Source organism: Pygocentrus nattereri, chromosome 20 (assembly GCF_015220715.1).
Source record: "Pygocentrus nattereri isolate fPygNat1 chromosome 20, fPygNat1.pri, whole genome shotgun sequence".
Taxonomy (NCBI): Eukaryota; Metazoa; Chordata; class Actinopteri; order Characiformes; family Serrasalmidae; genus Pygocentrus; species Pygocentrus nattereri.
The window spans coordinates 6062777-6079790 of NC_051230.1; the positions used below are offsets into that span (position 1 = coordinate 6062777).

The 17014-nt window shown below is 41.9% G+C and overlaps 1 protein-coding gene across 2 annotated transcripts in view; it reads right to left on the reverse strand.

Annotated features, from left to right (window-relative positions):
• Window positions 1-439: 439 nt before the first annotated feature.
• Window positions 440-17014, reverse strand: part of txnrd2.2 (thioredoxin reductase 2, tandem duplicate 2) — a 40667-nt gene continuing 24092 nt past the window's right edge. For both annotated transcript variants that reach the window (XM_017711159.2, XM_037531821.1), the window contains exons 12-17: window positions 14948-15084; window positions 9762-9857; window positions 9504-9596; window positions 6689-6760; window positions 5790-5887; window positions 440-4804 (exon numbers count right to left, since the gene is read on the reverse strand). In XM_017711159.2, the coding sequence (XP_017566648.1) occupies window positions 4681-4804; window positions 5790-5887; window positions 6689-6760; window positions 9504-9596; window positions 9762-9857; window positions 14948-15084 (620 nt within the window). In that variant the 3' untranslated portion in view covers window positions 440-4680. The remainder of the gene's footprint in view (window positions 4805-5789; window positions 5888-6688; window positions 6761-9503; window positions 9597-9761; window positions 9858-14947; window positions 15085-17014) is intronic.

Consider the following 17014-nt stretch of genomic DNA (forward strand, 5'->3'; position numbering starts at 1 on the left):
GATGGTTTTGGTGTCTACCAGGTCTTCCAGGTGGTTGTTAGGAGTCCCAAAACTCCTGTTTTTACACTCATTTTAGCTTTCTTCTTCCTTATGCAAGTAGATTAGATTTTTATCTCCTTACATCTCCTGAAAACATAATAATTTGACTGGAAGTGAAATAGATGACTATTACACAGTAATGTAAATGGTTAGTGGGCCTGATAAACTGGACAATGAGTGTAGATACAAGGCTGGTATCTACAGTCACGCTCTCTCTGAACCAGGAGATTCTGTTTCAAGACACAAACTCGCCCCCCCCACCTCCCCTTCCCAAAACAGAGATAAACAACAGATAATTCCTCTCTTCTAAATTCACAGACAGACAGACCCCCCCTAAACAGCTGACCTCACAGAGGATCACCTGATCAGGAGAAGAAAAAAAAAAAAAAAAAAGACTCCGTCATTATTGAAACAGAGACGCTGTACGTTCTCATGATTTATTACTCTACACATAAATTATGCAGTTACAAAGCTTTATATCAAATTAGCCTTTAGCTATTTACAGAGATGAATGGATGGACACCGGCTGACATCAGACTTGCCCTCTCCAGTTATGGCTTTTAGCGCAAGTCATCATTAACCGGGCACTTGAAAGTTGAACCCTGACCCTTCAGAGTGTGTGGAAGTGTGTGTGTGTGTGTGTGTGTATTTAGGAGCTGGAGCTGCTCTCTCAGTGAGCCTGGAGGTCATGTGTGTCTCAGCATTTCAAGAAGAGTGATCTATGACTTGGCAAACAAAGTCTGTCTATAACACAAATTATGACCGTGGAGTGGCTAAAGCACTACTGGAGCTGGATAAGTTTCCCCACATAAGGTAAGATAATTTGCTGGGATTTGATTAGTTAAATAGTTCAGGACAACGTATCCATGAAATTCCCCCAAATTCCCACAGATAGCCCAGATCGAACGGTCATAGCTCGAACGCTCAGGTCATTGTTAAGCCACAGGAAACACTCAATAACATTAACATCACCCCACACGGCTGTGCCTGTTAGCAGGTTTTGTGATTCCATTAAGTGGATTGGAACAGGACTGCCGTTACGGTGGGAGCTCCAGGTTCAGCCAGCGACAGAAGACCATTTGCTGCACAGTTACTGACAGACTGTAAAAACTGGACCTGCCGCAAAACTCATACCGGTCTGAAATGACGGATCTGGACATCCTGAGATAAAACTAATCCAGCTCGGATCAGACTTTCACAGATGTTTTATCATTTCTGCACAATTAAATTGTTAGGATGTAAACATTCATAATCATTAAACAGTTTGAGGGGCGATGCTCCTTTCTGGGGAAAAAAACAATGGAGTGAGACTTGTGCACAAGGGTGGTGATAGGAACCAGACGTCTCTGGGGAGGTGACAGCCTCTAAAATCTCCCTCACAAAAAGCTTTGACAAATACAGCGTTTGGTTTGATGGTTTAAAGTAGTTTTAGAAGCTTTCGGGCTAAAAAATAGATTAGGCGTTTTTTGATTCACCATCATCATTACACAGAAAAACCCAGGAGACACTGAAGCTTCACTGCTGGTTTGAACAGTAAATAAAATGGCCACATTTGTGTCGTTGACATCGTAATATCTGGGTCCCATCACCACCACTGTAAAGAAATCTGAGCAGTTTCACTGCAATGAACCACTTCACATCAAACTATGACGTGCTGAACGTTTACATCTCAACAATTACGCAGTGATCAATGGACGCAGTTTCTCTAGCGAACTTGGAGTACATATTCAATCAATCTGGGACAGCACATGGCCTAAAATAGAGTAAAGCTGTTGGTGTATTGGGGTCAGGGTTCAGCACCCCTGCCCTGAAACAAGAACACAGGACCCCCCTGCCGCCCCCCCTTTTCTCTCTCACATCCACAGGTACAAATAAACCTAGTAGCGCAGTGCTCCTCTCCATCGTCACGGCAACCTGTCACTCATCTTCGAGCCCCATTAATCATACGAGACAGAGTAGACACTGAGCAAACATCTGAACTGGAGCTACAAGGAAAATCAGCAAATAAATAACAGAAGCTGGACAAAAACGGACAAAATTCCGGCTACAATGTTTTAGCGATGCACTTTTGTCCATGTTAACAGATAACAGTGTGTCATTCAGTGCCAACATACCGTCGCTGTCCAATAAAAAATCTCTCCATGTTTATTTCAACACACCAGCTGTCCTTTATGTTGTGTGAATTTTTCATAACGAATGCACCAATAGGAATGCTCCAAAATCACTCGGAATGAAGCCTCTTTACATTAACTTACGATGAAAGGTCAACGTATTATTTCGGAGATACCTGTCTCTCTTTGGACAGCGATAGATATGCAAATCTATCAGTGATTATTAACTGTGCCTTTGCTGAATTCAACGTATTGAGACAAAATAAAAGATAAAACGTAGAAAGGTTAGGGCATATATAGTATTTTAGGGCATATATAGCATTGTAAATTGAAGTTGTGCACTAAAATCAGCAGAAAAGTGCTACATTTACGCTTTTTTGACTTTAAATATCAACAAATCATGTTCACACTTTTGCACACAACCCGTGCAAAACTAAAGACGCAAACTCTGAACAGACTTGCTTATGTGGTTTCCGAAAGTATGATTTATCAATAAAAATAGACAAAGTGTGCTGCATAAGTGCATAAAAAAATAGTAGAAAACTTAAAGCATGAATTTTGCAATAATTCAGACACCAAACATGCCTTGGCTGATCTACTACATTCTGCATAAGGAGGTATTTTGAGGAATGCAGATTTTTCACCAAAGCATTCCTTCAAGGCGATGGCATTATAAGCTCCATAATGTAGCTAGCGCTCTTGTTGATGGAAACAGCTGCAGTTGTGCAACAGCTGCCTCAGTGAAGGTGGCACCCCGCCCCCCCCCTCCCCCCCGGGGCTGGAACTGTTATCCAAAAGTGATAAGCTTATCTCCCGGAATGAAAACCATTCCATAAAAACATGAGCCGCCAAGCCGGGAATCAATTCATCTTCAAAACTGTGATTTGAAATCAGGCTGAATTGGTTAGATCCATCCAACAACTTCCCAACTGACCTCAGGGTAGAACAGCGAGGAAAAAGGAGGCCAACACTGCCACCTTGAGGCGGAGGGAGGTATTAATAAAAACAGACTTGTTTTATCTCAACTGATCAAGTTGCTGGAGTCTGCTGGCCCGGAGACAGACAGAGAATGTGTATGCGTTCTCTCTGCGCTCTAGGGGGAACCGCTGAAGCCCAGGTTTAAACAAGCGTTCTCTGGCCCCAGCACCAGGCTTCGTGTGTGACTGACAGGCTCCTCACCGAGTGTTTGTCTGCCTCCCTGGGAAACGGGGTGTTGTCACCGTGACGACGGGCCGATCCCATCCATCAGTGTCAGCGGCGGCACATGAGTAATGGACAGGAAGTACAGCCGGAGAAACAACAATATTTGCAGAATATATTTCAGAAACATTAGGCCGCGTTCTCCTGCAACTCTCGTTTCAACAAACCGTAATGGGGCCTTAATCCTGATTTATGACCCTGTTTAGCCCTTTCGCTGTCGCTCTGCCAGGGCACCCCTGGTTTTACCTCTTCGGCTCATGCGCCAGGGCCTTATCGGACTATCTGAATCGTTGGGTTATAAATGAGGGACCCATGCTGAGAAACAAACAGAGATCGGGGATCAAAGTCATTCATTAGGACTAACTGTGAGAGTGTAAGAGCTAATCAACATAAACTTAAGGCAGTAATGTGGATAAAAATGTGTTAATGCACTAAAAGTTCCCCTCTTACTCCAAATGTAGTCCAAGTTTGGTGTTTGGTGTCTGAAGTGTGGCTCTGTACTTGTGTGATAGAGCTTTGAGGCTGACAGCTAGCCAGTAACGGAAGCACCAGTGCAGTGAAATGTAAATCTTGGTGGAAATTTGGGATGGCTATTTCCGAGAAAAACAGCCCAAAATTTGGCAGAAATGATTAAAACAAAAGATTAAATATGGCTACAAAGTGCCAAAATCTAGGAGTTTACAAATCATTTTAAATAAGCAGCATGACAATAAGAAACCCTGATTACTGAGCACCTGCAGCCTCAGGTGATTTGATCAGTCAAATTATGGAAACAAAAGTGCAAAATATGTCTAAGAATGAATGGAATTCATTGCTCGATTTCGTGGCTTGTAAACTGGTTTTGCTTGCTGCAAGCTTTCCACTGTGTTCTGAATTTTGGTTCACTTCAGTGCATCACCAACGGAAGCGCATATGCACCATTTAGCATTGTGCCTAAATCATCATACACTCACATGACACTGATTGACACTCTGTTATCTATAAAGATGGACAAAAGTTCTGAATAGTTTTAAACAGCTAAAACAGTGGCAGCAGCCAAGTTAAGGCCTGAACTTTGCGTATTTTCCGTTTTTTCCATTTTTCTCCACATTTAAAGAATTTCGTTAACCAACCAAGATCGACCAGTGTATACACGTCTACTTTGGGCGCAAGACAGGCACCAAATGACCTGTCGGAGGTCATTATAGAGTGACAGACTGGAGGGAGGCAAAGAACAGAAAGCACCAAAAACGGTTCACTTCAACTAAGCACTTCGGCCAAAAGAAGCCGTCAGTGCCTCAGTCTAAAGGGTCCATGTGTTCAGTGTTTTTAGGGGAGGGGGTGCTTAACCTCAGCAGCCGGTAACCGTGGCGTCCAGACCGGAGCGCTTGGTAATGTTGATTTTCGTCAGCTCCTCGGCGCAGGTGGGGTGGATTCCAACTGTGTCCCGCAGCTGAGCGTAGGTGAAGCCACACCTGCCAGAGACACACACACACACAAACAAAAGCCCATGCTGTCACACACACAGCTGCGATCACTATACACTTACATTAAACAAAACAGAGAGATCTGTAGCACCTGCGCAATTTCTTCCCTGAGGTTCAGTTTTAATTATGTAGGCTACTGCACTGTCTAATTAAATTGAATAATTAATTGAATTAAAAAGTACAATAACTGTTATTGTTGTTACTATAACTGGGCCAAATAACATACAAATGATACCAAACATAAGGTAATAAAGTTTTTTTTTCAATGACGCTGATGATGGTATTACAAAATTATGATGTGTCAAATTCCTATTCCATGTCTGAACAGCTAAATAAACACTGGTGGAATTGACCGGTGGAGTGTGAGCTCACTGATAAGGGGCTCTGATAGAAAGAGGGGAAAATCCGAGCCATGGAAAAAAAAAAATCTGAAAAACTAAGCATGACAGTGGCTCAGTGACGGCTAAGAGCGACAGCCTCACCCTAGAAGAGAATATTTGATTTCGGATTTCACTCAATGAGTGAGCTCTCAGATCTCTAAACAGGTGATATTTTAGCATCAGTTAGCTGAACGAAGCCTGTGCTCGGTATTAAAACTGAAATGTGTGGTATGTATTTATTCAGCTGTTCAGACATGGAATAGAAACATATGTATTAATACAGATATAACAACACTGTGGCATGGTGTTACAGTCTCTCTATAACTGGTGTACATGTTTATGAACTAAGCAGCAAAAGGACGGATGATAACACACTCAGAAAAATGTATCATAATTTATCACAACAGACAGGCAGCCTGACCACAGTATGTCTGCCCATCAATCTATCTACGCAGTTTTTTATTTTTTAATTACTCAATTCATTTGACTCAGAATATAAACCCAAGGAACACCAAATGCTGTTGTGTAAAGACAATGCAGGCAACCATTCATTCATTAATGACTGCTCTGGTTGACGGAGCTCGTAAACTCACTGGAGGCCGAGGGCGAAACCCTGAGTCACTTCTCCTGCGTTAGGACCAGTAAAGTGCAGACCTAAAACTCTCTGATCACCATGCCCCTCACAAACCACCTGAGAGAGAGAGAGAGAGAGAGAGAGAGAGAGAGAGAGAGAGAGAGAGAGAGAGAGAGAGAGAACAAAGAAAGCAAGCAAGAAAGAAAGAAAAAGAAAAAGGAAGGAAGAAAAAGAGAGGAAAGAAAGAAATAAGGAAGGAAAAAAGAAATGACAGAGAGGAAAAGAAGGAAAGAAAGAAAACAGAGATAAAGGGAACAAGCCAACAAGAAGGAAAGACAATAAAGGAAATAAAAAGGAGAAAGAGCAAAAACAAAAACAAGAAAGAAATCAAGCAAATACAGCAGGCGAGAGAGAGAGAGAGAGAGAGAGAGAGAGAGAGAGAGAGAGAAGAAAACAAAGAAAGAAAAAGAAAAAGGAGGGAAGAAAAAGAGGAAAGAAAGAAATAAGGAAGTAAAAAAGAAACAACAGAGAGAGGAAAAAAGAAGTAGAGAGAGGAAAAGAAGGAAAGAAAGAAAACAGAGATAAAGGGAACAAGCCAACAAGAAGGAAAGACAATAAAGGAAATAAAAAGGAGAAAGAGCAAAAACAAAAACAAGAAAGAAATCAAGCAAAAACAGCAGGCAAGAAAGACGGAAGGCAGGAAAGAAAAAGGAAGGTAAATGAGTAAAACAGAACATCAGGTAAACGAATATATGCGGCAGCTGTTCTGATGCCGTTCTAGACGCACATAAATAACACACATACACTGTTGATACTTATGGAAACGTGTTAAACACACAAAAGCTCATAAAGGCATGTTAGCCTGAGCGGGTGAGGCTTTATTCTGCAGCAGTGAAGAACACAGTGAAGCCTCCTCACCTTTATGTAGCACTGACCGGCATCTCTCTCAGCTACAGTGAACTCCAGCGGCTTGTAGAAGGCGTGATAGACCTGTTCAACCGCAACACAGAGCTCAATCAATCACTTACATGCTTACAAAGTTCATGAAAATGCAGGTTTCGAAGGAAAACCAGTTACAATAACCTCATACGCGCGCAGCAGCAGTTTTCACAGTGATCGTGATAGTGAAAAACCTCATTTACACAATTACATCACATAAACATTTACATCTACAGCTTTTATGACATCCCACTCTAAATCTCCAAGGCATTAATATGGAGTTGGTTCTCTTTTGCAGCTTCCACGATTTTGGAGTGTGTCTGTTGGAATTTTTTGCCGATTCATCCAGAAGAGCATTTGTGAGGTCAGACACTGATGTTGGACGAGAGGGTCTGGCTCGCAATCTCTTATCTAGTTCCTCCCAAAGGTGTTCAGTTGGGTTGAAGTCAGGGATATGTGAGGGCCAGTCAAGTTCTTCCACACTAAACTCACCCAGCCATGCCTTTAAGGACACTGGGGCTCAGTCATGCTGGAACAGAAAAGGGCCTCCTTCCCCAAACTGTTAACACAAAGTTGGAAGCATAGAATTGTCCAAAATGAAGCATGAAGATTTCCCTTCACTGGAACCAATGGGCCTAGCCCAACCTCTGAAAAACAACCCCATATCATTATCCCCCCTCCACCAAACTTTACAGTTGGCACAGTGCGGTCAGGCAGGTAATGTTCTACTAGCATTCGCCAAACCTAGACTCTTCCATCAGACTGACGGACAGAGAAGCCTGATACATCACCCCTTAGAACACGTTTCCACTGCTCTAGTGCGGAAGTCCAGTGGCGGCATGATTTACACCACTTCATCCGACGCTTGGCATTGTGGCATTGGTAATGTAAAGCTTGCATGCAGTTGCTCAGAGTTCAGCTCCAGTCCTGAAACCCCTGCAGTGCAAAACTGTGGTTTACCTGGTTAAAACACCTTAAAAAGCACTAAACCATACAGTGCAGGGGCTCCAAACCGGGAGTCTGAAAACACTGAATTAAAGGTCTGTGTGCCTCTCGTCTCTCGGCTTCTGTTGCGTCTTGCAAGTGACTCATTCACAAAGCACAGCAAATTGAAGGCATCGCACAGCCCAGTCACTCCCTGATTCGGTCCTCAGAGTGCCGGCGACTATACAGTGTGAAGTCACATTGAAACGAGAGAACAGGTTGGAAGAGATTAAAAAAGTGCCAGAATTCATAAAATGCATTCAACAAATGTGTAAAAGTTTATTCAATGTGACTAAATCCATTTAAACAGAACTAACTAAGCTGTCTGCAATAAAATATGCAGTTGGCCAGTGTTCTTTAAGTGCTAAGGAGCTAAACCATACGCTCAGAGAAGCATACTGCAGTGTAATTTATCTCAATAACGATAACATCTCATCACACTGCACATCCCTCGTAACAGCCGTCGCGTATTTTGCCTGTGTTTTTGTCTTTCACCCTGAGCTTGATTTGAAAACTGATAAAACATGATGCAACACAGACACCTGTAAGAGTTTCCTATCAGATAACCATTTCAGCAGGCCGTGCTTCGGCTGCTGAACTAAGTGCTGCTCCTCAACGTGCTTTTTTCCTGTCTGCTCTAGTGTCCGTTTGCTCTCTTAACAGTTTTTCCTGCTCCTCCACTTAAATCTTCGATAAGCAGAGAGGCTGAAATGTGCGTTTCATCGAATTCGTCACACACTGAACCGCGAACGTGCTGACACAGGCAGGCAGCCCAGACACACACCTGTCAGAGCCAATAAGAAGCGGCGGTTTTGATCGCCGTTCGTCTGTCGTCGGCCACTGTGTGCGTCAATCAAAGCCTCTACCAGCCTGTCAATCACTGCCCGTGGAAACGCCCCTCTCAGGACGTTTCGAGCTTCAGAGCTGTGCAGGTGTGGAAGTGCTGAGGTGTGCATGAAGTCACACACCACACAAATATGTACATACAGTGCTCCCCAGAACTATTATGTCTTTGGAAAATGACTGAAAATCGGAAGTACATAAACTTGGGCTTGAGAAATCCATGTAAAATCTAGTGAGGCACCAATATTGGAACTCTGCGCCAATATCCAATATTTCTCATTGCATATCTGTCGATACCGATCCTGATACTGATCCAAACACGTTTAGTAAATGTAGAAACATTCGCAATTCCCACTTGCTCAAGGACACCTCAGTCATGGACTGTCGGCTCTGGGGATCGAACCGGCAACCTTCCGGTCACAGGGCCAGATCCCTAACCTCCAGCCCACGACTGCCCCAAATATAATAATAAAATTACTAATAACAATAGTAATTGTATAATAATATAAACAACAAACAACGACAAAAACTAGACAATCCCTACTACTTCTTACTACTGTTGTTAGTTATTATTGTTATTTTTGATATCACTATGATTACTGTTATTAATATTCATAGTAGTAATAGTAGTAGTATAAATGTTGTTGTTAATAATAATGGAAAAGAAAACAATAATAACAAAATAGCAAAAATAAACAAACAATTAGCAAATATAACAACAACAACAAAATCAGGCCATGTACTGATTTTGTCCTCTTGAGCGTCTTGTTGTTTACGCTTGGACAACAGGCTGCACTGACGAACATCAGTAGTGCAGTTACCACTTCTGGTCTAAAATGTGCTGTAAATGTTTATGTTGTGCTGTTTTTGGGCTTAAGGTAAAGTTTATATTATGAGACATCATCGTACCAGTATTCACCTCCCACCCCTACATTCATCCCTACTGCGTACAGTTTTAGCATTTTACCTCTACATTCTCTTTGCCGCATCTTCTTTCTGCTTCTTCTTCTGACAGACCCACACAGCCATATTCCAGTGGAGTGAATACTGTAGTGGGCACCTGGAACACACCCGCACACCTGATTACACTCCTATTCACCATCACAAACAAAACACTGGAAAAACAATCACAGTTAAGCATAAATGAAACTCATCAAACTGGTGCAGCACTTTTGCTTCATAACAAACAGCCATTGGTCGGAGTGAGAAGTTCTGTAAAACTCACATTGTCGTAGTTCATCAGCTGGCTGGAGTGACCCGCTAGCCTCCGGGCCAGTAGTTTACCTGCCTTGATGGCAGTAGGGGTCAGTTCAGGACGACCCTGAGAAACAGCAGAGATAAACACTGAGGACTCTGGAAAGCACTGCGTGTCTTCATTTCCATGGTCTAGACTAGGGATCTTTAATTAAAATTCAATAAGGTCCAAGTTAGAGAAAATTTCCGCAATCAAACGTCCGGAACATCATAATGTCCAACTTGCTGAAGTCGCCTAGTAGGAATATCAACACCTTATACAGTCGACAACCGAATATCAGAGCAAATAAAGTCCAATTCAGTCAAATTTCAACATTATTTATGGTCAGTTTTCTCTTTTCGCCCTGTGTGTGCATCACTCGCTCGAGTCTCGGTGCTCATCGTAATGCACAGATCTGATTGGCTGAGTAGCTTCATGCGTGAAATTTACAACACATGCGACTGGTCTGTGAGTGTCCCGGGCCGCTAAAGCTACTGCAAAGGCTAGAAAAGTTTTGTAGATTAAAACAGGACCACCCCATCAAAATTAAATAATTCTCCATAGTTTATCGGTTACAGGTCCAGGTCCACATAAGACAGTGTCTGGATCAGGACTCGACCCGCGGTCTGCCTATCAGTGACCTCTGCACTATACGCTACGTTTATAGACATTTATTCGAAATGACTATAAATGAATATTTAATAATAAAAGATTGATGTCGTATATAAACAAAACTTGTTTCATAACCAGTCAATACAATCAATTCATATGTGAAGAACTCATCATGGTTGTGATGTCGTGCAACCATGTGCTGATATCACCACCAGGATACCTGAGAAATGGTCACGTACAGCAAGAATTAATACAAATATTTAGAATGAAATAAAATTAATTTTGCAGTAAATCTAGATGGGCATATCACGGAACTGAGAGAAGAACGAGTGGCTAGTTAAGTATTACATTACACATCACAATTACAATACTGCTTTCACACACGCTTCCACTGTAAGTGATACTTCTGGCCTTTTCTATCGTTATCAAACAATAAAACATTATTGAGTCATCTCCCATCAAAATCACCACAGAATACAGCCTCTCCTGGATTCAGCATGTTTCTGCTGCACTGAGAACAGATGCAGAGCTAGCAGTTTGATTAGGAAGATCAGACGCATTCAGGAGATCACTATCGCCTGAACATAATGTTGGTGTCAGTCACATGAAGGATTAAAGTGGAGGAGTGGAAGAGCGCCAGGCAACCAGACCTGCGCTCAGAGCTGCAGGCAAACAGCAGCAAAACTGACTCATACGGGATCATCGTACATCCGGCTGTGCAAGACAACCCCCCCCAGCATTTTACACTGTTTGTGTGAAAGAGACACAGACAGAGAAAACTTGGCTAAACATTAAAGTGAAAGTTTGACCAAAAAAAAAAAAAAAACCCCATTTTTTTACCCCGCCATCGACTTTACCCCGATGTAGTCGATCGACGAAGACGTGCCTGAAGTTGTCTAAAACACGCTTCTTTAGATTTCGCTGAGGTTTTTTTCTTGTGAGGCTAATGAAGCTAACAACACATGGAGGCCTATGTACACCAATTAGCAGTGTGCTAACTGCAAGCCCAGGTGTGTGATTAAATTGCTAATAGACTTGATTATGTGGTTTCTGACACTGGATGACAGCCAAAGCACAGACGGCTGCAAGTGTCTGTAGTCATGCACAGAGAACATGAATGAATGGTGCATTCAATTTTTTATCAAACTATAATTTTAATTTAATGATGTGGGATCAAACGATTTGAAAGAAATAAGAGAAAGAGAAAAGACAGTCAGAAAGAAAGAGAAAGAAAGAAAGACTAGAAATGATAGTAAGGCAGAAAGAAAGAAAGAAAGAAAGATAGAAAGAAAGAAAGAAAAAGAAAGACTAGAAATGATGGAAAGAAAAAGAAAGAAAGAAAGAAAGAAAAAAAAAGAAAGACTAGAAATGATGGAAAGAAAAAGAAAGAAAGAAAGAAAGAATGAATAGAAAATATAATAGGTAAGAAAGAAAAACAAAGAATTAGAAAATGGAAGAAGGAAAGAAAGAATTAGGAAAAGTAATAAAATAGACAAAGAACACAAACACTAAGAACAAGAGTACAAAAAAGAAAGAAAGGAATGAAAAGGAAAAAAGTAGAAAAAAAGACTAGAAAAGAAAGGTAAAAAGAGGAGGAAAGAAAAAGAGTAACAAACACAAACACAAAGAAGAAAGAAAAGAAAAAAATAAATGACAGTAAGAAAGAAAAAAGCAAGAAGATAAAACAAGAAAGAAAAGAAAAAGAAAAACGAGAAAAGTAAACAAAACAAAGACAGAAATAAACAACCACAGAGAAAGAGATGAAACAAGAAAGCAAGACAGACACAAAAAATGAAGCAGTGAAGTAAAGAAAGGAAGAAAGCCTGGAAAACAATCAAGCAACAGAAAGCGAGGTAAAGAAAGAAGGAATGAAAGGAAGGGAAAGAGGAGAGAGAAGGGAAGGCTGCTGGTAGTTGTGTGTGTTGCAGCATGTATTTGTCGAGTGTTACCAGGTGCAGGTCACCCCGTTTCTTTAAAGCTGCAGGATGGCAGGTATGAACGGGGAAAAAACTGTTCTGCTCATCGGAAAAATGTCAGGTATGGAGAGCAGAGCTGCTTCCTCCGAGCCGCCGTTCAAAGAGGCATTTCTGACCGTGCCAGTAATCACACAGCTGCTCGGGATGACTGACAGGACGGATATGTGATACAGCCTGCTGGCTGTTTCAGGGCAATAACCTCACAACACAGAGCACAACACAGATATCAATAGACGTCTGTCTGTACAGTAGCAGCCACCTGACTGAGGGTATATGCCTTTTCTCTTGTATACATTTCGCAATAAATAAGTAGCTTCTATGGAAGTTCCCATGCAGTTTTATTGCCCCCCGACTTGATCTGATCTTTGTGTTTTCATAGATACTAAAGCAGGTAAGATACAGTGCTGTGCAAAAGTCAGAGACCATTAAGAATCAGGACAATTTCCAGAAAACGTTTAACAGTAGTGTATTCAGTGTGTCCACTCTTGGCCTCTAGAACGGCTTCTTTCTTTTCAGGAGACTTTCTTTTTTCTTTTTATTCTTTGGGAAAATCTGCAGGGATGTTTCTTCCCACCTCCAAAGATGAGGCTTAGTAGTTCAGCATTTTTCTGCATCTCATAATCCACATAGTCCCAAACACATTCAGTGATGTTGAGGTCTGGACTCTGGGGTGGTCAGTCCATCGCTCAGCTTTTCTCAGGGAGGCACTCTCCTTTTCTCAGGGAGGGCGTCTTGAGAGCTACACATCCTTTCTGGACACCTAGCCAGCCCCAGAAAACAGTGGACAGATGCATTTTTATAGCAGGAGTGATACCAAGATTAGGCCCAGCCTACACGTGACAAATGACTGGTGAGACAGATATGACCATGTAGAGAGAAACAAAAGAACACTGAGAGGAACCAAGACTCCAAAAAAAGCTCTAAGATCATGAGATGGAACCACTGAGAGGAACCAAGAATTAAAATGAAGAGAAAAACAAACAAACAAACAAATCTAAGAGCATGAAGAATGCCAGGAGGAACAGAGACTCAAAAAAGCTCTAAGATAATGAAAAGGAACACCTGAGAGGAGCCAAGACTCAAAAAAGCTTTAAGATCTTTATGTGGAACCACATAAGATTCACATATATGGTTAAGAAACAAACAAACAAACCAAAAAAAAACAATAGCATGAGGAAGAAAACTGAGAGGAACCTGAAAAAAGTTCCAAGATCATGAGGTAGAACACTAAGAGGAACCAAGACTCAAAAAAGCTCTAAGAGCATGAGGTAGAACACTAAGAGGAACCAAGACTCAAAAAGCTCCAAGATCACAGGGTAGAACACTGAGAGGAACCAAGACTCAAAAAGCTCCAAGACCATGAGGTAGAACACTGAGAGGAACCAAGACTCAAAAAGCTCCAAGATCATGGGGTAGAACACTGAGAGGAACCAAGACTCAAAAAGCTCCAAGATCATGGGGTAGAACACTGAGAGGAACCAAGACTCAAAAAGCTCCAAGATCATGGGGTAGAACACTGAGAGGAACCAAGACTCAAAAAGCTCCAAGGCCATGAGTTAGAACACTGAGAGGAAACAAGACTCAAAAAAGGTGTAAGATCATGATGTGCAACCTCAGATAGGAACCACGAATAAAAAAAACCCTAAGAATATGTGGAAGGATGCTGAGAGGAACCAGGACTCAAGAAAAAAAAACTAAAGAGCATGAGGAAGAACAGCGAGAGGAACCAAGATTCCAAAAAAGCTCTAAGATAATGAGGTGGAACCACTGAAAGGAACCAAGACTCAAAATCTTTAAGATTATGATGTGGAACCATTGATAAGAACCAAAAAAAAAAATCCTAAGAGCATGTGGAAGAAAACAAAGTTCCAAAAAAAAAAAACAATTCTATGACAATTCTTCTATGACAGTTCTATGATAATGAGGTGGAACCAAAAGAAAAAAAAACTGTACGAGGAAGAATGTTGAAAGGAACCAAGACTCAAAAAAAGTGTAAGATCATAAGATCATGATGGGGAACCACTGGTAGAACCCAAGAATAAATAAAATGAATGATTTGTACTAAAAAGGCTGTTTTTATTGATAATTAAGTAAATGAAGACCACAGTACTGGACAGCAAATTAACACTACAGTACAATTACTTCATATTTATCGTGTGACGTTTTTTTGGCATATTCTTTTTCAAATGACCATTTTGCAGTATCGTTAATATAGACTATATATGATCCAGTCTGACTGACTGCTCTAATTATTTGTCAGGTACTTTAATATTCTGTAGGGAAAACATTTCACTGATGATTTGTGCATAATCGCCTACAATCTGAACCGATATCTTTTATTACCTTCTCGGAGTAGTTAGGCGAAATATTGTGGGAGTGTATTTTCTACGTTGTTTTCCTAAGATTCGCTTGAAGCGTGACAGCCACGCGTTCCTGGGATCGGAGCATCACTAGTAGTTTCCAACTTTAATGAAATTAAGAGATGGAAAGTGTTGAACCACAATCATCCTAATGACTATGTTTGCTGGTAACGGTTAATTAGTGGAGTATCTGTCCTCGTTAATGCTTCTAAGGTGTGGTCTTGCGTACCTGTGCGATGTCGCCGATGGCGAAGATATTTGACATGGAGGTCCGCTCATCAGCAGCCACTATGACTTTCCCTGTATCTTCATTTAGCTCCACACCGACCTGCTTCAGGTTCAGAGTTTTGGTTTCAGGGGCCCTGCCTGGAATAAAAGGTCAGTAAGAATTGAGACTTTATGACCCAGAAAACACAAACTCAACACTCTCCACACCAACAAACCTAACCTGTGGGAGATGAAGTCTTTAGAATGCTCTGCCCCCAATCATACTTCTTCATTTGGGCTATTTGAGATATTTGAAATATCACTGCCAAATGCCAGCATTAACATGTTGGTGTTTGGTGGAGAATGATGGCATTTTGGTGGAGGATATTGGTGTTTTGATGTAGGGAATAGTGTTTTCCTAAGTTTCTCCCCAGTTTTGTCGTCTCCAAGTCCACCCACTGGTTAGGACTCTCCCGATCACACGATACCACCAGCTCTAGGAGAGCGAAGGCTAGCACAGGCATCCTCTGTGACCTGTGAAGCACCACCGCGTCTTTTTCGAACTACCGCTCATGCAACATCATTGGACGGCTGAACGGGCTTGGCGCTGAGTGATGGGGGGGAGAAGTTGGGCAATCCTACCCACCCAGAGAGAGCGAGGCCAGTTGTGCTCTCTAGGACTCCCAGCCACAGATGGCTGCAGCATCATCAATGAAGGATCGAACTTGTGATCTTGTGATGATAGATATTGGTGTTTTGGTGGAGAATGATGTGTTTGAGAATGCTGGTACTTTGGTAGAAAATCTTGCCATTTTGGGAGACGATGTTGATGTTTTGGCTTCAGTATGTTGATGTTTGGTGGAGAATGATGGTTTTTAAAGGAAAATGTAGACGTTTGGGTGGATGTTTTGGTGGAGAAAGATGTGTTTTTTTGAGAATGCTGGTACTTTGGTGGAAAACCTTGCCATTTTGGCAGAGAATGCTGGCGTTTGGGCTGGAGAGTGTTGAGGTTTGATGGAGAGTAAAGGTGTTTAAAGGAAAATGTAGACGTTTGGGTGGAGAATGATGCTGTTTTTTTGGAGATTGACGTGTTTGTTTAAGAATGTTGGTACTTTGGTAGAATATGTTGTCATACGGTAGAGAATGTTGGTGTTTCAGCCACAGTATGCTGATATGTGGTGAAGAGTGATGGTGGCGCTTGGGTGGAGAATGATGGCGTTTCGGTGGAGATTGATGTGTTTACTGGACAATGCCGTTACTTTGGTGGAATATGTTACCATTTTGGTAGAGAATGTTGGTGCTTCAGGTGGAGCATGCTGATGTTTGGTAAAGAGTGATGATATTCGATGGAAAATATTGACATTGGAGCGGAGAATGATACCACTATGGTGGTGCTTTTGTGACCTGGTCCCAGATCTGCTGGGTGAAGACTCCTGTAGAATCTGTAGAGGCGCTATTCTTGTTCAAACCTCATCCAACAATTAGAAACAAAAATACCTGCACAGCTGGTAAGAGGTGTGTGTGTGTGTGTGTGTGTGGTGGCCTGTCTGTTGGCGAATTGAGTAATGAGAAGACAAGGATGCGTATCCCATCAGCCACCTGGGGCCAGTGGTGTCAATTCTGTCACTTCCTGTCAGAGGGCTGAGAGACGGCTGTCGACACTCAGTCATCTCCCCTTATCCACAGCACGCACACACACGCACACACGCACACACGCACACACACACACACACACACACACACACACACACACACACACTTCAGTCTGCCTCTTTCCATCACAATAAACAGTGTTACAGCAGCAGAACCCAGAGGTTCCACACTGATGTTATCAGCCAAAAAAGCACAACAAACCCCCGCGCTCCCTCTTCCTGTCTAAAGCCCAGCAACAACTTCCCCCACCTGAGACACAACAAGAGCCAAACCATGAGGCCTAGCAGGAGTCTCTCCTTCTTACACATGGACACGCACCTTTGAGTGATATGGTAACATTTTAACATCTTTTATACAAGAAACAATAATAAAAAGCTAAAAATAAAAAGCAGTGATTTACACCATCCAGGCATTCTAGCCTACGCAGGGCATGTGT